This window comes from Leptodactylus fuscus, chromosome 2 (assembly GCF_031893055.1).
Source record: "Leptodactylus fuscus isolate aLepFus1 chromosome 2, aLepFus1.hap2, whole genome shotgun sequence".
Classification (NCBI taxonomy): Eukaryota; Metazoa; Chordata; class Amphibia; order Anura; family Leptodactylidae; genus Leptodactylus; species Leptodactylus fuscus.
Genome location: NC_134266.1, coordinates 131,093,558 through 131,119,009, shown reverse-complemented (window position 1 = coordinate 131,119,009; position 25,452 = coordinate 131,093,558). Strand labels below are relative to the sequence as shown.

At 45.8% G+C, this 25,452-nt stretch overlaps 1 protein-coding gene across 1 annotated transcript in view; it reads right to left on the bottom strand.

Moving 5' to 3' along the window:
• IFNLR1 (interferon lambda receptor 1) overlaps nucleotides 1-1,274 on the bottom strand; it is a 38,156-nt gene extending 36,882 nt beyond the window's left edge. The window contains exon 1 of the mRNA XM_075266404.1: nucleotides 1,191-1,274. Within this exon, the coding sequence (XP_075122505.1) occupies nucleotides 1,191-1,251 (61 nt within the window). The 5' untranslated portion in view covers nucleotides 1,252-1,274. The remainder of the gene's footprint in view (nucleotides 1-1,190) is intronic.
• Nucleotides 1,275-25,452: the final 24,178 nt, after the last annotated feature.

Sequence of the window (25,452 nt, the reverse complement as noted above, 5' to 3'; positions counted from 1 at the left end):
GAATTGGTCCAAACTGGGGTTTTTAGAGGCTCCCTCCACCATGAATTTGCCCAAACTGGGGTGTTTAGAGGCTCCCTCCACCATGAATTTGCCCAAACTCTGCTGGTTAGAGGCTCAATCCACCCTGATTTTCAAAACAAATGTTGGTGCCAACCTCAACTTACTACAAGGGCCAAATTCACTGCTGGTGACAATCTCTCCTCACTGCAAGTGCCAAATACACATGTTTCAAGGTGTTTTCCTACTGTCAGAGAGGTGGTATTGAGCGTGTAAAGTGTGTAGTTGTTAGGCTGTGATGTTGGGGTAATAGAGGGTCTTTGGTGTGTTAGATGCCCCCAGACATGCTTCCCCTGCTGTCCCAGTGTCATTCCAGAGGTGTTGGCATCATTTCCTGGGGTGTCATAGTGGACTTGGTGACCCTCCAGACACGGATTTGGGTTTCCCCCTTAACGAGTATCTGTTCCCCATAGACTATAATGGGGTTCGAAACCCGTTCGAACACACGAACAGTGAGCGGCTGTTCGAATCGAATTTCGAACCTCGAACATTTTAGTGTTCGCTCATCTCTAGTTGTATTCCCTTCTAGTATCTGAGATACCTCTGCAGTAACCATAACAATCACTATCAAAGGTATTCTGTAGGGAGGGGGTAGTTTCGTCACACAAGTTTTACGTCATGTGCAGGGAAATTGCTGTATAAAATGGGGTCTGTCTAAGGTGATATGATAGACTCGCTATCAGCTCCAACCCCTTTATGCTGTCATAAGCAAGTTTCACCTGTGGTTACATCTTCCGTACAGAATTATGACATGTACAATTGTTTATTATATAGTTACAAAATGTATGACTTATCCAACTTCATATCTATGAGACTACAACAGATCTATTTTTCATGTCATTAAAGGAGCCTGAATGAAAATGTACACCGACATCTGTAGTTAGACAACAAGCTACAGTGCAGTAAGGTGCGGTATTATTATAATGTGCGGTCTGCGATATCTACACTGCCACTTTACATTGACCCTTGTTCCCTGTATGTTTCGTAAATGTACCAGAGCTTATATTACACAGAACAGAAAGTAATTCACTAAGTAAATCAGTAAGTGAAATCTCAGATTCAGGCCCACCACATGAATTCTTGGTCATGTTGTGGTTTACTACAGTTATAGTAAATCAATTCATTACACTTACCTGCAATGTGGCCCAGCATGCTGCTGACAAACAGCACAGTCCATGTCAGACCGGCAGACATCGTAATTCTATGTATACATGAAGTGTTTCCATACCAGGCTTCCTGACTAAACCAAAGAGCACCTGAGCACTCCCATAGTTTCAGTCCGCCCACTGGGGAAGTCCATCTGGGTGTACACTGTGCCTGCAACCCTTTCTTGTCAGGATCTCACTGCAGACAGACTGCAATAAACATACAGAGTATACGTAACAAGTGTGCCATTACGGTGCTAGGGGTGAAATCGTGAGGGGATTTCTGTATCATTCCTACACCTGTATGGCTTGTCCTGTATATTATGCCTTATATCACGGGTAGGCAACTTTTGGCACTCCAGCTGTTGTAAAACTACAACTCCCAGCATGCATACTTGCTCTGCTGCTTTTGGAACTCCCATAGAAGTTAATGGAGCAAGTTGGGAGTTGTAGTTTCACAGCAGCTGGAGAGCCGAAAGTTGCTGACCCCTGCTATATATTTTAGTAAATTTAAAAGCAGATTTTCTATCTAAGCATTTCTCAACTCTGAGGTCGTGACCCCCACAAGAGGTTAAATAAAGTCTATTTTGTTAAAATTGTTCATATAAAAATGTAAAAAATATTTTTGCATAAAAAAGGTTTCAATTTGCAAAAATGTAAAAATAAAAATATATACACATTGATTGTATTGCTGCAATTATAACACTACAGAGCTAACTTGGTAAGGAAAAAAAAGGAAAAAAAAAATTAAAGTTATGAATTCAGCAGCCAAGCAGACTTATAATTTTATGGCAAAAACTAGTGTAAAATATAGATCAAATATTTCATGCCCAGAGGACAAAGGCACAGCTAATTTACTAGAAGGAATGTAATTCCTAAAAGGGTTTTACAGACTAAGGGTGAATTCACACTGAGTAAACGCTAGCTTATTCTGAACGTAAAACACGTTCAGAATAAGCGGCGTCTAAAGCAGCTCCATTCATCTCTATGGGAGCCGGCATACGAGCGCTCCCCATAGAAATGAATGGGCTGCTTCTTTCACTCCGTGCAGTCCCATTGAAGTGAATGGGGAGTGCCGGCGTGTACGCTCCGGCATGAGCAGAGCTTGCCGTATACGCCGGCACTCCCCATTCACTTCAATGGGACTGCACGGAGTGAAAGAAGCAGCCCATTCATTTCTATGGGGAGCGCTCGTATCCCCGCTCCCATAGAAATGAATGGAGCTGCTTTAGACGCTGCTTATTCTGAACGTGTTTTACGTTCAGAATAAGCTAGCGTTTACTCAGTGTGAATTCACCCTAAAAAGGATAGGTAATAAAGAAAGTGTATTCGTTGAGTTCCAGGAGCAAACTTCAGAAAATGCAGATATTGGCTGATAGAAGTACAAAAAAACCCATTTTAAACCAGTACAGCACTGCAAGGCTGAGACAGACCCCTATATTCCTTCACCAGCTTGGTAAAATTGGGCGCCTGAATTGTTATCACCAGTAACTGTACAGATAATAAATGTCCACTTACTGAGAATAAACCAGAAACTACTATTTACTTATTGAGAATATCTGGACCAGGAGGTTATGTGGAGGGTAGACAAGTCATAGTTGATAATTAAAGCCAAGAGGTCATTATTCCAGATCAATCTGAACACAGTTAACTGGAGAAGCAGGTCTCAAAGCCAAACAATTGCAGGCACACGGGTGGGGAGACAAGAAACATGAAATAGAGCAAGACAAGGGTAAGGTAAGCTATTACCAATATTCTTTAAATCATAGTTATTCCCAAAATAAATACTTGACACCAGGATGGATTAAATAGGCTACAGCAGTTACTTTATTAAAAATAAACATTAAAGTGACAAATACAACCAACACTTAATACCATAGACACCACAAGTGCCTATCCCACTCCATATGTAGTCAATATGATCCTACTAATGACCCGAGGAGGAGGCTCTCAAAGATCGAAACACCGTTTTAGAAATAATGCATACCCATAGCACCAGCTATTTTTACCACCAACTATTCCACACCAGCTCAGGGGCACCGACCTACTAAAGCTTCTTGGTGCTCGACCATAACCTCCTGGCCTAATTGGGCCATTATCCCTTTAAGCCTTCCAAACCAAAGCCCAGTCCCATCTGAACACTGCCAATGGTCCGTGGAGTCAAGCCCCTACCTTAGGGCCCTCCCCACCCATTTCCAAAAAGCACTAGCTTTGAGGATCCCCATGACAAGCGCCGATGAGGTGAGTATCCTGCCACACCCCAAGTACCATTTCAATACCGCTTTGCAATGCCAGGCACCATAAGCCAATACCGACTGCATTTAAATGGACGCTGTCCTGTCTTTAAAAAGCCCCCTCCTTGGACTCAAGCTCAAAAAGCCACACCAAGACCGCCCCATTGTGAGCTATGAATCTACCAATGTATTGACTTTAAACCTAGCCTTATTTGTTGTCTCAACTAACTCTCATGGCATGACTTCCATGGAATCATATACAACCTAATTGTGGCCATTCCAGGGAACAGCAACCACAACAATCAAAATTTACATCCTTAATTCACAGAACAGCCAGAGCACCAAATCACTTCTGCTGACATGCACCAATAATATACCGTATTTTTCGGACTATAAGACGCACTTTTTTTCCCCAAAATTTTTGGGGAAAAGAAGGGTGCGTCTTATAGTCTGAAGGTGGCGCCTGGCATCCGCTGTAATAGAGAGACGGAAGCCGGCAAGTGATAGACGCCATTACAGGTGCCGGGGCCTGAGACATCGCTGCGCTCCTCTGCCCTGCATGAAGCCAGCAGCGGCAGGGGCTCCTCCGTGCCCCCGCCGCTGGCTTCATGCAGGGCAGAGGATCGTAGCGATGTCTCAGGCCCCGGCGTGTATCCCTCCCCGGCATCCGCCCCTCTAGTACAGCGGATGCCGGGTCAGTATCCATGGCCCCTTCTCCCCCGGGGCCGGTCCCCACCGGCCCCGTACCTGTAAAGTTGCAGGCCGGCTCCTGCGCGGTGATATCGCAGGAGCCGACCTGTCCGGGTGACAGCCGGGAGCCTAATGAGGCTCCCCGGCCTGTCACTGCTATATATTAGTATTGCGGCTGGGTCTATGACCAGCCGTAATACTAATAGACAGAATGTCCCATAGACGGCAATACAGTTGTATTGCCGTCTATGGGACTTGCGATCAAGTGACCGCAGTTTCAAGCCCCCGGGGGGGAATAAAATAGTAAAAAAAAAAAAAAAAAGCTTTAAAAATATGAAATAAATAAAAGTTCTAAATCACCTCCTGTTTTTTTTTTCAATACAAGGTGATCTAAGCAATAGATATCCCCCAAAATGGTATAACTAAAAATTACAGCTGGCCCCGCAAAAAAAACGCTCTATGCATCCCCGTACAGCTGCAGGGTCACCTGTCAATGTGGCCTTGCAGCTGTTGCAAAACTACAACTCCCATATATTAAATATTTTACCAGTTTTTGCTTCAAATTTTTTTTCCCCTATTTTCCTCCTCTAAAACCTAGGTGCGTCTTATAGTCCGAAAAATACGGTATCTGGTGGCCAGTGGAGCCGCGTTTAACAGTGATACTCTGGAAGCATTCTACACCATAGTTTACATATCGAGCTTCTGGACAATCGCCTTGTCCCTTGCAAAACTCAACTGTCATCTGAATGCACCACCGCCCACAAAGGTCCCCAAAACCTGTATGAATGGCTCAGTAGCCAGACCAAACAGGGCTCACCATCTGAAACACAACAGACCCCCCCCCCCCCTCTCCAAAAAAAAAAAAAAAAAAATCACTCAGGAACTCCTGACAAACTCCAGAGAAAAGTACAAAATAAAATTACAAAGGTACAAAAAGCCACTCCCATCGGCGCCCACTGTTACAACATTTTGGGGCGCACACGAGTGGAAACACGCAGATTTCCAACACTCGATGAGCTTGATTATATTGTCACTCAAGCCTCGCCGTCTCAGTCGCTGCCCAATGCGGAAAGAGTGTTCGCTAAACTGGCCCTTGTCTTCTCCCAAAGAGCGCAAATGATGCTGAAAAACACCCACAAACTGAAAATGAGAAATGCACATCAGCAGTGTAGAGTTCGGAATCAAAAGCATCAGCTTCTTCCATCCAGAGGGAATGCCCACGACACTGCTCCAAAAAGGAATCCCACAACAACAAATTGCCCCACAGTTTTTTGCCTAGATGAATATAATGGGTGGGGACCGACAAACACGCAAGCATAATCCAGCAGGCGAAGTTGGGCTTGACTAAAAGAGACTGCATTTCCTTCAACTGCAATTTTTTTTTTAAATTTACTGTTTGGCAGTTGGCATTCCATGTTAACACTATCAATGTTTATGCCAAAAAACTTAGAACCATTGCAGGATCCTCTGTCTTATCCGCTTCCAGAGGCACCCCAAAAGCTACCACAACTAGTTCCACCAAGTGTAACAACAAGAATCACCCGGGCCAATACAGAAAAAATAAGAGATGGACAACTACAAACGTCCCCAACTACCCACTCTAGAAATTAACTAAAGGTTTCAAAGTAAGAGCATGATAATGGTAATTGCTAGAGATGAGCGAGTACTGTTCGGATCAGCCGATCCGAACAGCACGCTCCATAGAAATGAATGGATGCACCTGGTACTTCTGCTTTGACGGCGGCCGGCTGCTTAACCCCCCGCGTGCCGGCTACGTCCATTCATTTCTATGCGAGCGTGCTGTTCGGATCGGCTGATCCGAACAGTACTCGCTCATCTCTAGTAATTGCCCATTGGAAGGCAACAATCCACAAAATAACCCCTTTTTAAAAACCCAACAACTGTAAACTGCTGGTCCACCGGCAGGAGCCTAAGTCCGCATCGATATTTATCTTAGCCAACGTTGAACCTTTCCCAAAACGAAGGACCCAATAATTCACAGTATCAAAGGACATACGCACCACTGTGCACAACTCCAGATTAATCCCGTCATTCATAGGCGACCCCTCCGGAAGTGACAACTGATGTATCAGCCGAAACATATTCAGCGCCTTTTTGGGGATGATGCCAAACAGTGATACCCTAAGATTTGACAGAGAGGGTTCCCAGAACAAACCATCCATCCTTCCTAAGGAAACCTCTTTCTCAAGTTTATCCAACACCACCACTGGATGCTCCTGTGCAAATTATTCCTGACCGACACACCCACAACTTCTGAATTTTGAAGTTGAAACGAAAATCGCCGGTCAACAAACTCGACAACACTATCTGGGTACCTACCTAGGAACGACTCCATCTTTTCAAGATCTTTTCCAGTCACATTTGTTTACTCAGAAAGCATTGGTTGGCTACATGAGTTCCCCCACAAGAGAAGCACTGCTTAAACTTACAATCTGAGCCAAACTTGCAAACCCTTTCACAATTAAAAACAGAGCCCTTTTGGGCAACAACCAAGCACCCTCAAGATTTGGAACCCCAGCTTCTCTGGATAAAGACTGACTATACTTTGCCTGAGCCATAATACGCAAACCACAAACCTATATCTTTATGGTCCCAGCATATGCTGAACCAAACCGCCTCACGTTGATGAAACTACTTATCATATCGGAGCCACGCTTGGTTCCCATACACTCTATGTATACTATGTTTAGGTAACAAAAAAGCTCTGAACAATTTTCTTGTGCTTTTCCCTCCTATCATGCTGGTCAAAATGCCTACAGTTTTTCCTCCTCCTCTTTTATCCCCTTCTTTTTAGCTTCTTTTAACATTCTAATGAGAACTCCTCGCTAAGGGAGGGGGATCCTCTCACCTGTTGCAGGTCTCGCTGAGCTATTGGATTCCATTAGGTTCTGGATGTGCCACCCGACAGCGCAACGTGCTGAACCAGAAAAGAGATGGTCCCGTGATGGGCTCTGCATTTGCCACTGGACGTTGCTCTGGTGCTGCTTCCTGAGAAACTGGTACTAGGCTTTCCCCTCTTCAATTAAATATGCCCCCTATATCCCACACCTCCACCTACAATCATAATCCTCCACTACATAACAGCCAATTTAACCCTTTAGCCCATAGGTGTACTCTCATGTCCTAAGCTGCCATGCAGGCCTCCTTTTTAAAGGATCTGCCTTTTTGTCCCACCTTACTAGACAAGAGAATCTCTGACACACAGAGGCTTCTGATACGCCTGACAGAGAGGTCTCCCATACCTCCAAATTTTCAAAGGGCAGAAAGAAGGAAAGAATGTGCTCCATTACAAATTTAGCTCCACTGACTCCTACGTCAACTCCACCCATTCCCATCCATTTCTCTTTGGTACCCCACACAGTGCAATTAGAGTCACCACAACATTATATGCTCCCACATTATAATGTTCCCCTGCAATTGCCCCCACAATATGGCTGGTGCCCATTTTAAACTGGGGGAACTACAGGGGGACATTAAACTGGGGGCATTTAGAGGCAAACATTGATGTCCCTCCTCCAGCTGCTACCAGTTTAATTCCCCCCTCCAGCTATTAAATGTCCTCCTCCAGTCTCCCCCAGGTTAATGTCCTCTTCCAGTTTACCCCAGTTTAATGCCCCCCTCAGTCTGCCTCCCCAGTTTAATGTTTCTTTATTTTCTCCCAGTTTAATATCTCTCTTCAACTGTACAACCCTCCACTTTAAAGTCCCCCTCCATCTGCCCCCAAAGTTTAACATGGAAAAAATACCTGATACTCCCCTGCTGCTGTCAGCCATCGCTGCCCCTGGAGTGTTCAGGGAGCTGCAGGCATGATGTGTCTGATGTCAACACATCATGCCTACATCTCCCAGGGCTGGAACACAGAGGTGCACAGTGGTGAAGCACAGAACAGACAGCTTCTGCTTTACCATTGTATTCAATTCATCTGCTTCTGGAGGATGCAGAAGAGTTGAAGCCAGGATATACCTCCTGACGGCCGGGACAGGAACCACAATCTAGAACTGTCTCACTTAATCCAGGATTGTTGGGAGAAATGTCACCAACATCAGATTAGTGTGGGTCTGACAGCACTCCCATTGATCATTTGTACTCAGGATCTTACACACAGAAAATGGAGCAGGAAGCAGACAGCTCAGTTTTCTGAGTAATGGCCAGACCTGGTAGTGCAGCTCAACTAATGTTTATTTGAATGAGAGCTAAGCTGCAATGGCTCTGTTCCGCCACAGAGAATAGTGCTATGTGAGTTAGCGTCCTGCTCCATTCTTGCAGAAATCAACCAATCAATGTGGGACTTGGATGGGGTGTCAGATCTCCACAGATCTGATATTAGTAATCTATCTTTAACAGAGGCCAACAAAATTTATAGCCCTGAAAACCCTCTGGGGTTCAAGACACCTAGGGGGTCTAATAACAGCAAAAAATAAATAAATAAATAAATTAAAAAAGTATAAAAAAATTCAAATCACCCCCCTTGCCCTAGAACACATATAAAAGTACTTAAATACTGTGAAACACATACACATTAGGTATCACTGTGTCCGAAAATGCCCGCTCTACAAATCTATAAAAAAAAAATTCCCATACGGTAAACACTGTAGAGAGAACAATGTCAAAAGTGCTAAACCACTATTTTTTCACTGTTTTGCCTCTGATAAAAAATGATCACAGCAATACCAATTTCCCAAAATGGTAGAAGTAAAAAGTACACCCTGCCCCGCAAAAAAAGACACCCTATACGTCCCCATAGACAGAAGTATTAAAAAAAAGTTACGGGTGTCAGAATATGGCGACTTAGTAAAAAAAAAAAATTTGGCACGGTTTTGGATTTTTGTTAACGGGTTAAAATGTAAATAAAAGCATATAAATTTGGTATCTTTGGAATCGTACCGAAACATAGAATACAGGTGATATTTAATTTTTGTTGCAAAGTGAACGTAAGAAAACCACACTTTTTCTTCAAATCCACCCCATTCTGAATTTTTTTCCAGCTTCCCAGTACATTGTACAGAATAATTAATGGTAGCATCATGAAGAAAAATTTGACCCGCAAACATTAAGACCTCATATGGTTCTGGGAGCAAAGAAATAAAAAAGTTATGGGGTTTGGAAGGGAAGGGGGGGGGGGGGATGGGATCGGCAGGAAGGGGTTATAAAAAATTACAATGCTAGCTCCTCCATGGTGGAAATTCTGGTCAGGCAAGAATTATTTAGCAATCCTCTCTGTAAACTTAGTACTCAGCATTGATCAGGAAGTGTCCTGATCGCTTCGGTTCCACATTGCAGGAATACTCATATGTTTTAAGTGCTTGGTGACATTTTGATACATTTCTGATTACTTTAGTATACTTCCATCAAAATTTTATTTGATCAGATATGAGATACATGTGAAAAATATATGTACATTTAAAAAAAAAGGTAGAAAGTAGGTTTTGAGGGGGGTTTTTTTCCCCTAAATTTGGTCACCTTGAGAAAGGCTTGAGCATACGAGATGAAATGTCTCTGTTATGAGTTACTAAAGTACCTTGATCTTTTTTCGCTTTATTTTGGGAGTACTGCCTGATTTTAACCATTTATACTGTACATTGGCACAATCTCCCTGTGCCCTGGCACTGTTACCCATTTGCTATTCACCAGTGCTGTTATTTAGGATGTTCATTTTTTGATTGAAGAATATGGAAAATTAAATTTCTATCTATCTGCCCTCATTGAAGGGTTAAACAAAAAAACAGAACATAATTTGGCTGTCCTTAGTACAGTATCTTAGACAGAAAAAAATTTATGCAGCGCAAGCAAGTCCAGAAAAATTTGGACTTCAAAAAGAAGCAGCAATATGAACCAAAGTGCAATGACAGTTTGGCACATTTTACACCAGGGTTGAATTGTAACAAAAAAAGTATCTGCCCTGTAACAATAAAGAGTAGAGATGAGCGAGTAGTACCCGATCGAGTAGGTATTCGAAATACTTGTACTCGATCGAGTACCACTCGCTATTCGAATGTAAAAGTTTGATGCAGAACCAGCATTGATTGGCCGAATGCTATACAGTTGGCCAATCAACGCTGGTTCTTCTCCTACCTTTAGAAGTCTTCTCCGTGCAGCTTCCCCGCGGCGTCTTCCGGCTCTTCATTCACTCTGCCAGGCATCGGGCCTGGGCAGAGCCGACTGCGCATGCCCGCACTACAAGCGGACATGCGCAGTCGGCTCTGCCCAGGCCCAATGCCTGGCAGAGTGAATTCAGAGCCGGAAGATGCCACGGGGATGCTGCAAGGAGAAGACTTCTCGGAGGATCCATCCCGACCCTCACTCGTGGACTTGGTAAGTATAATTTGATCGAACGTTGCCTACCCCTCAAACGAGCATTTTCCCCCCATAGACTATAATAGGGTTCGATATTCGATTCGAGTAGTCGAATATTGAGGGGCTACTCAAAACGAATATCAAACCTCGAACACTTTACTGTTCGCTCATCTCTAATAAAGAGCACAAAGGTGCATATTTGTTATCTGGCTATGCCATTTTTCCAGTGTAAAAAAGATGCAGCGACTTTGTAAAAACCAATTGTAAGAGAAATTTCATTTTTATGCTACATCACTGCTTTCTGAAAAGAGGGTGTGCGAGGAGTTTCTGGTATAAATGATGCCTGGTGGCATAACTATCACTGTAGACGCATGACCCGCTGGAGGATGTGCTTGATATATGATAGGAACTGTATCATCATAAATCTGCGGAATCCTCCTTCAGCACAGAAGATATGAAAACTGCAGTCTTCAGTCTCCCCCAAAGTGTGCAATATTCGCTGAATATGTTGTGTAAAGTGTTGGGGAAGTTAGCTCAGTAGAAGCAGTGGTGTGGACCCAAACAGCCAAGAAAGGGATCAGGGTTACAGGAGAGAACCACACACCTTTTACCTCATAGAACTGCACACAATGCAGGAGCTGCAGCCTTTTATGGCCCAGTAATGAGCCACGGATCTACGCCTGGGCTGAGGCCTACTCCAGATCCGCCCTGGATCACACATATGTCAGAAACCTGGGGCTGATACATCTAGACTTCAGCACTCTGCCTGTCACCTTCTCAGAAGTAGCAGATAAAACTTAACGTTTAATAAAAGTCCAAATATAAATATTTGCCATTCGTCTTGTACAACAAACTCTTAGGCTCCGTTCTCACGGAGTAACGCGTCGCTCATTTAGACACATATACACATGTCAGGGCGCGGCGCTTCAAAACAGATCCCATAGACTTCAATGTGTGCAGGCATACGCACGATACACATTGAAATCAATGGGTTACAAAGCCTCTCATTGATTTCAATGTGTATCACACGTAAGCTGGCACACATTGAAGTCTATGGGATCTGTTTTGAAGCGCCGCGCCCTGACACGTGTATATGTGTCTAAATGAGCGACGCGTTACTCCGTGAGAATGGAGCCATATACAGATGACCGTGTTTGAGCCAGAATACACTGCTTTAGGTTAGTACATAGCACTATATAGTAAGTCTCCTGCCAGATGATCAGTACTAAATACGACTGGCCACAAATCCTTTGTGAGAAAGGCAGAGAGAGAAACAATCCCTACCTATCCTTCAATACACAAATGGAGTCAGTGCTACTAATTCCTCCTCACAAAAACACAAAAGGTACGAACAATTCACCAGTGTGACTCAGCATGTACTGGCCTAGTGCCATACCAGCAGGAGCCAGACTTATTACCAATGTAAAGCCCCATGGAGTTTAATACGAATAGGGGGCTCATGGTATCACTGTCCCTGGGAAGTTTTCTGGTTTATATTCATTTGATTAAACTGAGTATTGATCTGGTCTTTTCTTATACTCCTATATCTTTGTGGTAATTTCTATGAATGGTACTTGTCGGTGGAGGTCAAATCCAGGTCAGCTATGCCAGTGCATGAGTAGGTTCTAGAAAGTTTTTTGCTTCAAGTTCTGTCCAGCAACGGGCTTGTCGGATGGTAACCAGATGTTCTGCTCAGCAACGGTATCAGCAGCTTATTGGACAGCTGTTTTGTCATCAGAAGAAGATTCGGGTATAAAGGAGGGTGCAGCTGTCACTGGTCTGTCAGTCTCTGAGGAGAACATCTGGAGGAAGAAGAAGCCCGCCTGCCCATCCATTGTTTTCTTACATTACTGTTGTGGAGTTTTTATTAGTGGGGGTTTTAATCGCTGGGAGGACTGCAATGTTCCAGTTTTGGTTATTTGTGGTTATGGTTTATCTGTTATTATAACATTTATTTATTTATTATTTTATTTATGGAAAGTAATTTTGAATGAATTATTTATTTAATTTTGGTAACCCCATAATAAAACACCACGGCCAATTTATTTCCACTAAGAAGTTGTTGTGTCTTTATTTTTGTTATTGATTATTTAAGTGAGTGTTATACAATGTTGTTTATGTTGTTCTTTATGATATTCCCTATGGGGCATGTGACACCATGATAGGGAGTAGATATGAGTGAGTACTGTTCGGATCAGCCGATCCGAACAGCACGCTCGCATAGAAATGAAAGGACGTAACCGGCACGCGGGGGGTTAAGCGGCCGGCCGCCGTCAAAGCGGAAGTACCAGGTGCATCCATTCATTTCTATGGAGCGTGCTGTTAGGATCGGCTGATCCGAACAGTACTCGCTCATCTCTAATAGGGAGGATATTACTGCAATGAAATCCCACTAATGGATTCCTCCTTAAAGGGGTTGTCCCATCACAAGGATCCTATCTATACTGCTTGATAATGTGAATGTAAGACTTTTCCTAAATAAATTGCTTCAGCAAAACTGCTTTGTTTGTCCACTATATCACTTTATTCAATTTTTTTTTTTTTTTTTTTTTTTTTTTACACATCCCTTGACTTATCTGGTCATAAGTCAAGTGATGTATCTGCCTGCTCTAAGGGGGGAGGGAGGAGGGGCTAAGTGCACGGGAGCGAGCCTGGAGGGGGGTAGTTTACACTTTGGGGGGGGGAAGGGGCCACCAATACAGACCTGGCATCCGCTGTAATAGAGAGGCGGATGCCGGGGAGTGTAGACGCCGGCACAGGTGAAGCCAGCAGGGGCAGGAGTGATTCTGATATTCCGGAGGGGAGGGAGGGGCGGAGGAGCGGAATAGCAGCATCGCTCCTGTAATAGAGCTGTAATAGAGAGGCGGATGCCGGGTCTGTATTACATTGTGAAGGCTGTATGTCCGATGCCTAGTGCATCAGCAGCGCACACGCAGGGCCAGCGGCATAGAAGCGACGACTTCTCGCCGCTGGCTTTGCATATGTAACCCCGCCCGCCCACCAATGACACAACAAAGCCGGAAGACAGAAGAATTTACTGCAGCAAAGAGTGGTGAGTATGCGACATGGGAATACCCCTTTAAACCAGTCACCATTGATGTCAATGAACGGCAGATGCTGATTTTTTTCCACCAGCTAAGAAAAATAAACATCGTGCTTGATCTTCAGGAGGATTAAAGATTGATCAAAAAGTTGTATATACCGAAATTGACATAAATAAAAGCAACTACTTGCCCTGCATAGAAAGAGCAATTATATGGCTCTGTCACCAAAAAAGTTATGGATATTACAAAACAGTGAAAGTATGAGAAAAGTCGCCAGGTCTTAAAAAACAAAGACAACAACAACAACAAAAAAAACTACCCTGCATTCGAAGAGGCAAAGCATGTCATTTTACATGATAGAATTGCTCTGACAAATGGTTCTAGCTTTCCAGACCCATAGTAATAACATCTGACTTGGACTGGACTGAAGAACACCTAAGATTTACTTTCCATGTACTGACATTTAAGTTTTGCTTTAAAAGAATATTAAATGGCAGAAAGAAATGAGAGGGAGAACCCAGGGTGGAAAAGTTTTATGACGACAGACAATTTGCACATCGTAGGTGGTAATACAATGCTGAAATGTCTCATTTCTCACAGACTTTCGTTTAGTTGTGGTTTTTTATGTGGCTTTTAAACCAGGCAAATACAGTGCTCGACTATCTCCGGCAGTGGCATGGTATTAAATGGAGTGAAGCACACGTGAGCTGTCACTACATTCACACAGGACTCTCATTCTCATGACGGTGGGGAAATCTCAGTAGTTAACCCCTCACTGATCAGATAGTTCCTGCTTATCCACAAGATAGTCACTTATATTTACTAGAATAGCTCTTCCTTTATTATAAACCTATGACGTTTGTAATTTTCTTGTATTATGTGTTATACTCAAAATACCACTGCATTTCTAAAGGGTTAATGGCTAAACTGTAGTGTGTGACCAGCTAAGGGTATGTTCACACAGTGGAATTTGCATTGCGTGTGTGAATACTCCGTGCGGCCAACCAGTGCACTGCATTGGCATCCTGTCGCAGCATTCTGCTCCGGATTAGGCCCATATGAATGGGCCTAATCCGGAGGGAGCCTCGCGTCGCAGACTCCACGGCTGAGTCAGCTGCGGAATCCACAGCAAGATATGGCGATAGGGTAGCTTGCTTCTTTTTTCCACTACTAGCTAGCAGAAAAAAGAAGTGAGCCACTCCCATTGAAGTCAATGGGAGCCGTTTTGGGCAGAGGATTTTGAGGTGGATTCCATGTCAAAATTCACTGCCAAGGGAATATATGGTGCAGTGTGGGGAGTGTGCAGGGGGGTGAAGACTTTTACACCTCACTTGTCAGATGTTTATTGAATTACAATGTGATAACCTTCCAGCATTTTCCTTCCACTTTACAATTATCTGATACTTTGTGTTATCACCGAAAATCTCAAGAAAATACATTGAAGTTTGTGGCTGTGACAAAATGTGACAAAGGTCAAGGGGTGTGAGAACTTCTGCAAGCCACTCTATCTTCCCTACTAAGTATCTACAATTTTTTCATTCCTATGCACGATTGATGGGTCAATAAACTCACTATTTTTGCTGCCCACCCAAAATAAATAAAATAAATAAAAAATTAATCCATTGCCAAAAAACTCAGCGTCAACAGACCCTAAGGATGCCCTGCTGGTCTTATTTGTTCATAGGGCAAAACAAATGGACTGATATTCGACATATTGCTTTTGCCTTCAATCCATGACTGAGCCTAGGATTACAAGGGTAAGTTCACACGCAGATTTTTGGACCGGATTTTGACACGGAGGCTAGCCGCAACATGATGCCTTTTATTATAATATTTTGTTTATTATTAGAGATGAGCGAACACTAAAATGTTCGAGGTTCGAAATTCGATTCGAACAGCCGCTCAATGTTCGTGTGTTCGAACGGGTTTCGAACCCCATTATAGTCTATGGGGAACAGATACTCGTTAAGGGGGAAACCCCAATCCGTGTCTGGAGGGTCACCAAGTCCACTATGACACCCCAGGAAATGATGCCAACACCTCTGGAATGACACTGGGACAGCAGGGGAAGCATGTCTGGGGGCATCTAACACACCAAAGACCCTCTATTACCCCAACATCACTGCCTAACAACTACACACTTTCCACATTCAAAAAAACCTCTATCAAAGTGGGAAAATACCTGGAAACCTTCTTTACTCCCCAAATGGATGGACACAAACCCCAATTTAAGCTCAACAAACAGTAACAACCACCCCTTTAAATCACATTCCCCATGACAACCACAAATGGAATAGGCAATGGGAATTCCAAAAGCCCTCACCCTTAACTGTCATTTTGAGTGTGTGTGTGTGTGTGATGTGGTAAGACCTTCCAAAATTCACTTTTCTAGCCCTTAACATGAGCCCTTCCAAACAAAGTTACAGGACCTTAAGCTGAGCTACCAGCAGAGATTGAGGCCCTTGGCATGAGTAGAGCCTTGCACCAGCAGTGTTTTTGGCACTTAGGGTGAGTTGAGCCTTGTACCAGCGTGTGTCCCTTAACATCAGGCGGGCCCTAAGTTCTGCGCTTTGCACAAAAGTTCCACATTAACTAGGCTGAATGGTACAAAGATTAGTAGGCCCCAGAACCAGGAACAGGTCTTGCAATGGCTGTCGGATAACGCTTAAAGCACATTGTCCACCAGCCAGTCAGCCTCTACCTCCTCTTACCCAACAGTCTTGTCCTCCTTCCACCCAAAATTCCCAATCTTCCCAGAACAATAACCCCAACTGTCCCTGCTCCCCAGAGCTGTTCTCCCTTCCTTTGACTGTACCGCAACCTGCCCCTCCATTTTGCGATTCCACAGACCTAACAGACGAGTATCTGTGTCCAGATGCTCAAACACTAGAGTTTCCTCCATCTCCGGTCGATTTGGTGGCGGATGACCAGCAACCCACCCTCATCGACGACGATGAGACGCAGCTGCTGTCAGGGCAGCCAGTTGACATGCGCATTGTGCAGGAGGAGGAGGCGAGACAGGAGTTGGAAGAGGAGGTGGTGGACGACGAGGACACCGACCCCACCTGGACAAGGTGGATGTCAAGCTGGGAAAGTAGTGTGGATGTTGAGGCAGGTGCAGCACCAAAAAGGGTAGCTAGAGGAAGAGACATGTCCAGAGGCAGAGGTCAGCTGCTTTGCCGAAGCCAGGCCAGACCCGGAATGTCCGAAGATGTTCCCTTTTGTACCCAGCCCAGAAAAACTCCCCCATCGAGGGCACGTTTCTTGAAGGTGTAGAGTTTTTTCAAGGAATGCGCCGAGGACAGATATAGTGTCGTCTACACAATTTGCCTCTCGAAATCGAGTAGGGGCCCTGAGAAGAGCAACCTGTCCACCACTTCAATGCACCGTCATTTGGAATCCAAGCAATGGAATCAGTGGCAGGCAGCAAAGGCAGGACAAACGTCGCCCGCCGTTCATGCCACTGCCTCTGCTCACAGTGCTGGCGATGCACTCCAGAGGACGAGCCAGGACACCACTTCATCTGCCTCCGCCACTTTGTTGACTTCTCCCTCATCCTCCCCTGTTTCTGTCTTATCTCCTTCTCCTGCACCATCAAAGGCACCATCAGGCGCTTCCTTACAACAACCCACCATCTCTCAGACATTGGAGCGCCGGCAAAAATACACCGCTAACCACACACCCACGCAAGCCTAGAACGCCAACATCGCTAAACTGCTGGCCCAGGAGAGGTTGGCGTTCCGGCTTGTTGAAACTCCCGCCTTCCCGGACCTGATGGCAACTGTGGCACCTCACTATGCCGTCCCTAGCCATCTCAACTTCTCCCGGTGTGGCGTCCCCGCCTTGCACCAGCACGTGTCACTCAACATCAGGTGGGCCCTTAGTTCCACGCTTTGCTGCAAGGTCCACTTGACCACCGACACTTGGACAAGCGCCTGTGGTCAGGGATGCTGCTTATCTTTAAGGACAGGCAGGGTGAATGTGGTGGAGTCTGGTCCCGGGGTACAAACTGAGGTACCCTATCTCCTCTCCCAGGCCAAAATTCATGGCAGGAGTAGACTGAAACCCTACGACGCTGCAACCTCCACCACAGCTACTAGCGGCAAACGCTAAAACACTGGTGTGGGGAGACGTCAGCAGGCGGTGCTGAAGCTCATCAGCTTGGGGGACAGACAGCACAGTGCCTCCGAGGTCAGGGATGCCATACTGGCTGAGATGGCATTTTTTTTTCCCTGCTACACCTGGGGCCTGGCATTTTTACGCCTGTGATAATGGCTGGAACCTGGTAGCGGCTCTGGAGCTTGCCAGCCTCCAACACGTTCCATGTTTGGCCCACGTCTAACCTAGTGGTGCAAAGTTTTTTGAAAACATACCCAAATGTACCGAAGCTACTGTTGAAAATGCGGTGCTTGTGCGCCCACTTTTGCAAGTGCACAGGAGTCGCTGCTAGCCTAAAAACACTCTAGCAAGGCCTACATCTGTCCAAACACAGGCTGTTGTCCGTCATTCACACACGCTGAAACCCTACAATACCATATCTTGAGCAGGGTGTGTGAGCTGCACAGACCTTTGATGGAGTTCCATCTACAAAACCCAAGGGTTCCTCAAAGTCAGCTCCCAAAGTTTCTGCACCATGAGTTTCCAGGGGTGGCAGAGTTATGGCTAGGGGCAGAGGCATGGATAGGGATGATGTCTAGGGGCAAAAGCAGTGTGGATGTGGAGGGAAGCTAAGCAGGAAAAACTGGGGGTACAAGCTAAGGCATGGACTGGGGTGATGTCTAGGGGCAAAAGCAGTGTGGATGTGGAGGCAAGCTAAGCAGGAAAAACTGGGGGTACAAGCTAAGGCATGGACTAGGGTGATGTCAAGGGGCAAAAGCAGTGTGGATGTGGAGGCAAGCTAAGCAGGAAAAACTGGGGGTACAAGCTAAGGCATGGACTAGGGTGATGTCTAGGGGCAAAAGCAGTGTGGATGTGGAGGCAAGCTAAGCAGGAAAAACTGGGGTACAAGCTAAGGCATGGACTGGGGTGATGTCTAGGGGCAAAAGCAGTGTGGATGTGGAGGCAAGCTAAGCAGGAAAAACTGGGGGTACAAGCTAAGGCATGGACTGGGGTGATGTCTAGGGGCAAAAGCAGTGTGGATGTGGAGGCAAGCAAAGCAGGGAAAATGGTGGCTAGAGGCAAAGGGATGTCCATAGGCAGAAAGGGCAAAGATGCAAAACTCTCCCCTGTTTCAAGAATTTTCCTGACTTGTCTCCCCACAAAACATTCCTGGGAGGAGGGCTGAAACACCACCCTCCTCCTCCTCCACTGTTAGATTGACCCCAGCTACGAGCTGAAAACGCTGCAACACTGGTGTGGGGAGACGTCAGCAGGCTGGGCTGAAGCTCATCAGCTTGGGAGACGGACAGCACACTGCCTCTGAGGTCAGGGATGCCATCCTGAATGAGATGGCAATTTGTTTATCCCCGCTGCCCCTGGGGCCAGGCTTTTTTGTCTTGTTGGAGGGCTCTGGAGCTTGCCAGCCTCCAACACGTTCCATGCCTGGCCCACGTGTTCAATGTAGTGGTGCAATGATTTTTAAAAACATACCCCAAATTAGCTGAGCTAAGGGTGAAAGTGCGGCACTTGGACACCCACTTTCCCAAGTCTACAGTACCTGGAGCTAGCCGCAATACACTCCAGCAAGGCCTACATCTGCCTGAAGCACCTACTGTTGTGCGAGGTCACCACACGCTCTAACCCTAGATACCGTATGTTCAGCAGGGTGTGTGAGCAGCAGAGACCTTTGATGGAGTACCAGCTACAAAACCCAAGGGTTCCTCAGAGTCAGCTCCCTCACTTTCTGCACCATGAGTTTCCATGGGTGGCAGACTTATGGCTAGAGGCACAGGCATGGATAGGGGTGATGTGTAGGGGCAAAAGCAGTGTGGATGTGGAGGCAAGCTAAGCAGCAAAAACTGGGGGTACAAGCAGCCGGTGGCATCATCACTGACAAGCACAGCTGTCTGTCAGCTGACAGGCTGACTTTCACCAAAATGAACAGACAATGGATAGACTCATCATATACATGTCAGTTACATGACAAATTTAGTGCAATTTGCAAGTCCAAGATGGGTTGGAGATCTGCGGAGAGGAATCTCACCACCTCTTGCGGGTGCCATCATTTGGAAGGCAAGCCCTGGGCTCAGTGGGTGAGAGCAAGCGCAGGATAATCGTCGTTTGGCCTGGCGGCCACTGCCTCTCCCACTGTTGACAGGGCTGGCACTGCAGTCCAGACCAGCAGCCAGGACACCTCCACATCTGCCTCTGACACTTTGGGGAGTTCACCCTTATCCTCACCTTTTCCTGCCATTTCTCCTTTTGCCCGCGCCATCATGCGCCTCTTCCCAGCAACTCCCCATCTCCCAAGCCTTTCATTTCATGCTAAAGTACAGCGCAACCCACCCACATGCCCAAGGCTTCAACGGCCTCATCTCAAGAAATCTGGCCCAGGAGATGTTGGAATCCCGGCTGGGGGACACTCTGCCCTTTTTGGGCAGAGTGTCTACTGCGCCACCGCACTGTGCCGTCCACACCAGCACTTTCCCCCAAACATGAGGCGGTCCCTAAATTCAGCGCTTAGCCCTAAAGTTCCATGTGACCAGTTACGAATGGACAAGTGCATGCGGACAGGGACGCTACCTTTCAATTTGGGCACAGTGGTTGAATGTAGTTGAGGCGTGGACCGGGTCACAAAATGTGGTGGCCTGACTTGTCTCCCCACACAACATTCCTGGGAGGAGGGCTGAAACACCACCCTCCTCCGCTGTTAAATTGACCCCAGCTACGAGCTGGAAACGCTGCAACACTGGTGTGGGGAGACGTCAGCGGGCCGTGCTGAAGCTCATCAGCTTGGGGACCAGACAGCACACTGCCTACAAAGTGAGTCATGCCATCCTCGATGAGACGGCAATGTGGTTTTTGCCACTGCACCTGGGCCCAGGCATGTTGTCATGTGTGATAATGGCCGTAACCTGGGATTGGCTCTGTAGCTTGGCAGCCTGCAACATATTCCATGCCTGGGCCACGTTTTTAACTCATTGCTGCTAATCATTTTAAAAAGGTACCCCAATGTTCCTGAGCTACTGGTGAAAGTGTGGCGCTTGTGCGGATAGTTTTTAAAGTCTATAGTTGCCGCTGCTAGCCTCTATGCACTCCTACAACGCCTGTACCTGCTGGAACAACGGCTGTTGTGCGACGTCTCCACACTGCTGGCACTAAACATATCATGTGTTGAGCAGAGTGTGTGAGCAGCACAGACCTTTGATGTAGTTCCAACTCCAAAACCCTCGGGTTCGTCAAAGTCAACTCCCTCAGTTGCTCAACCATGAGTGGCCATGGGTGGCAGACTTATGTGAAATCCCATCCCATCCATTGCACTGGACACGAAACATTAGCATGCGCTCAGCACAACTTCGGATATGGCAGCTGCGTTAAGCAGGGTGCAGGGTACAACACAGACCAGGCCCGAGCACCAGGAACAGGTGTTAGAAATACTGCAGCATCCGCCATTTCCTTCCAATTTTGGGGTTTTGGACCCGCCACCGACTTGTCTGGACCTAAGTGGGGATCATGAGACACAGTTGCCATCAGGGCAAGCTGTGGTCATGTGCGGTTTGCAGTAAGGGGCCAGTGCGCAATTGGAAGAGGAGTTGGTGGATGACGAGGCCACCGACCCCACATGGACAGGGGTGATGTCTAGGGGCTAAAGCAGTGTAGATGTAGAGGGAAGCTAAATCAACAAAAAACCTGGGTAGAAGCAAAGGCATAAACTGGGGTGATGTTTAGGGGCTAAAGCAGTGTAGATGTGGAGGGAAGCTAATTCAACAAAAAAAACAGGGTAGAAGCAAAGGCTTAAACTGGGGTGATGTTTAGGGGCTAAAGCAGTGTAGATGTGGAGGGAAGCTAATTCAACAAAAAAAAAGGGTAGAAACAAAGGCATAAACTGGGGTGATGTTTAGGGGTGAAAGCAGTGTAGATGTGGAGGGAAGCTAAGCAGCAAAAACAGTGGGTAGAAGCAAAGGCATGCAAAACTCTACCCTGTTGGAAGACTTATTCCTAGGTCTGGAACACGTTAATGGCCCCCCTGGACAAATTACTGCCACTCAGGGGCCTAGTGTCACCAGGAGGGACAAGTATAGGCGCATGTTGTGGGAATACCTGGCCGACACCAGCTCTGTCCTCTCCGATCCCTCTGTGCTCTACAGCCTACACTTATTTTCTCATCTTTTTTTCTGCACTGCACATCTCTTGCCTGCTTCCTTTGGGATCTTACAAGTGGTGGTCCACTTCCAAAGATGGTAATTTCACTAGACAGTGTAACGGGAGTAGCTGAGGGATCGCTGTCTTAACCACTTTTTGGCACAAAATTAACTTCCAAAGCCAAATATGGTGCAAGTATATGATGCAACGACACCTACACACCTATCTCTGACACATTGGGGAGTTCACCCTCATGCGCCCTTTTGGCCTGCACCATCATGCGCCTCTTCCCAGCCACTCCACATTTCCCAAGCTTTTCATTGCAGGCAGAAGTACAACACAACCCACCCCCATGCCCAAGCCTTTAACAGCCTCATCGATAAACTGCTGGCCCTGGAGATGTTGGTGTTTGTTTATGCTTCTGGAGACCCAGGCCTTCCGTCAGCAGATGGCAGCTGGGGCACCTCCCTATGCTGGGCCTAGCCGTTACTACTTCTCTTGGTGTGCTGTCCCTGCCTTGCGCCTGCATGTGTCCCATAACATCAGTCGGGCCCAGAGCTCTGCGCTTTGCTGCAAGGTCCACTTGACCACCGACACATGGACAAGCGCCTGTGGTCAGGGATGCTGCAGTGCTTATCTTTAATGACAGGCAGGGTGAATGTGGTGGAGTCTGTTCCCCGGGTGCAAACTGGGGTGGCCTATCTCCTCTCCCAGGCCAAAATTCATGGCAGGAGTTGACTGAAACCCTACGATGCTGCAACCTCCACCCCAGCTACTAGCGGAAAACACTGTAACACTGGCATGGGGAGATGTCAGCAGGCCGTGCTGAAACTGATCAGCTTGGGGGACAGACAGCACAGTGCCTCCGAGGTCAGGGATGCCATCCTGGCTGAGATGGCATTTTTTTTTCCCTGCTACACCTGGGGCCTGGCATTTTTGCACCTGTGATAATGGCTGGAACCTGGTAGCAGATCTGGAGCTTGCCAGACTCAAACACGGTCCACGCATGGCCCACGTTTTCCAACTTGTTGGTGCCATGTTTCTTTGAAACCTACACCATTGTGCCTGATATACAGGTCAAAGTGGGGCCATTTTCGTAAGTGAGAACTAGCCTCTGCTAGGCAGAAAACATTCAGAGCACACTCCTCTCATCTTCGCACCGTTGGCTGGCGGAGGAAGACAAGGGGGTTGGAGTGGCATCTGATGTCCCTGTCCCACACGAGGCTAGAGGGTGCACTTCAGTGCATCCCATTGCTTCACCACAAATGGTGTGAAGGGGAGTGGAAAATGGCGGAAATGGAGAGTGACCCTTACAGTTGGGGCCAGCAAAGGCATGCCAAGTAACACACTGGCACACATGGCTGACTTCATCTTGGGTTGCTTTTCAACACATATTTCACATCATGAAGAACAAATAATACTGGATTTTTACAAGCCTCGAACCCCGGTCTAGGTCTAATGTCTGTTCCTTTCTTATATTAGGGGAGAGGGAAAAAAAATTACTTCAGTGATACGTTTAGCGTACATAGACTGACTATTAATGTGTATCCCACTTAGTGTTGTTAGGGTTACACACCGTCACAACCTGGCTAAAGCTTCTATAGCTGTTAATAAAGTCAACATAACTTTACGGTATCCAAAAAGACAGCTGGTACCGACAGAGAGCAAGACAAATGTCAACCAAAGCTGTGAGCTCTGAACACGCACAGTGACTTTGGCGTCATCATCATTATAAGGGAGCGGGTGGTAATAAATAACTTGGCAGTGCCTAAAACCCAAAAAGCTTATACAACTATATTTACATTAAGATACACAAATGACACTGTTCAGTAACATGTCATGAGACAAGCTGATAAGCTCTTCCTTTGTGCAGTGCTATTTGAAAGTTAAACGCTGCCTTTATTTTAATTCTGGAGAAGGTGCAGACATTAGATTTAGAACATGTTGTCTTCATTGTCCAAATCCTCTATATAGGTAACGTGTTTTTCGGGCCGAGCTGTCTGGGAATGAGCTGGTGCAGCACTGACAACCTGGGTGAATATGGCAAGAGCCTGAGATGTAGGGTGAATGAATCCCCAAATTATTTGTGGAATTCCCAGTGAGACAATGGCACTATCTACCAGTAGCAAAAATTGTGGGTGCACGTAACCCCAATATATTCTTTGAATTCCCAGTGAGACAATGGCACTGTATAGCAGTAGCAAAAATTGTGGGTGCACGTAACCCCCATATATTCTTTGAATTCCCAGTCAGACAATGGCACTATATACCAGTAGCAAAAATTGTGGGTGCACGTAACCCCAATATATTCTTTGAATTACCAGTCAGAAACTGGCACTATATAGCAGTAGCAAAAATTGTGGGTGCACATAACCCCAATATATTCTTTGAATTCCCAGTGAGACAATGGCACTGTATAGCAGTAGCAAAAATTGTGGGTGCACGTAACCCCCATATATTCTTTGAATTCCCAGTCAGACAATGGCACTATATACCAGTAGCAAAAATTGTGGGTGCACGTAACCCCAATATATTCTTTGCATTACCAGTCAGAAACTGGCACTATATGGCAGTAGCAAGAAATGAGGGTATTTGTAACCCCAATATATTCTTTGAATTCCCAGTCAGACAATGGCACTATATACCAGTAGCAAAAATTGTGGGTGCACATAACCCCAATATATTCTTTGAATTACCAGTCAGAAACTGGCACTATATGGCAGTAGCAAGAAATGAGGGTATTTGTAACCCCAATGTATTCTTTGAATTCCCAGTCAGACAATGGCACTATATACCAGTAGCAAAAATTGTGGGTGCACGTAACCCCAATATATTCTTTGAATTCCCAGTGAGACAATGGCACTGTATAGCAGTAGCAAAAATTGTGGGTGCACGTAACCCCCATATATTCTTTGAATTCCCAGTCAGACAATGGCACTATATACCAGTAGCAAAAATTGTGGGTGCACATAACCCCAATATATTCTTTGAATTCCCAGTGAGACAATGGCACTATATACCAGTAGCAAAAATTGTGGGTGCACGTAACCCCAATATATTCTTTGAATTCCCAGTCAGACAATGGCACTATATACCAGTAGCAAAAATTGTGGGTGCACGTAACCCCAATATATTCTTTGAATTCCCAGTCAGACAATGGCACTATATACCAGTAGCAAGAAATGAGGGTATTTGTAACCCCAATATATTCTTTGAATTCCCAGTCAGAAAATGGCACTATATACCAGTAGCAAAAATTGTGGGTGCACGTAACCCCAATATATTCTTTGAATTACCAGTCAGAAACTGACACTATATGGCAGTAGCAAGAAATGAGGGTATTTGTAACCCCAATATATTCTTTGAATTCCCAGTCAGACAATGGCACTATATACCAGTAGCAAAAATTGTGGGTGCACATAACCCCAATATATTCTTTGAATTCCCAGTGAGACAATGGCACTATATACCAGTAGCAAAAATTGTGGGTGCACGTAACCCCAATATATTCTTTGAATTACCAGTCAGAAACTGGCACTATATGGCAGTAGCAAGAAATGAGGGTATTTGTAACCCCAATATATTCTTTGAATTCCCAGTCAGACAATGGCACTATATACCAGTAGCAAAAATTGTGGGTGCACATAACCCCAATATATTCTTTGAATTACCAGTCAGAAACTGGCACTATATGGCAGTAGCAAGAAATGAGGGTATTTGTAACCC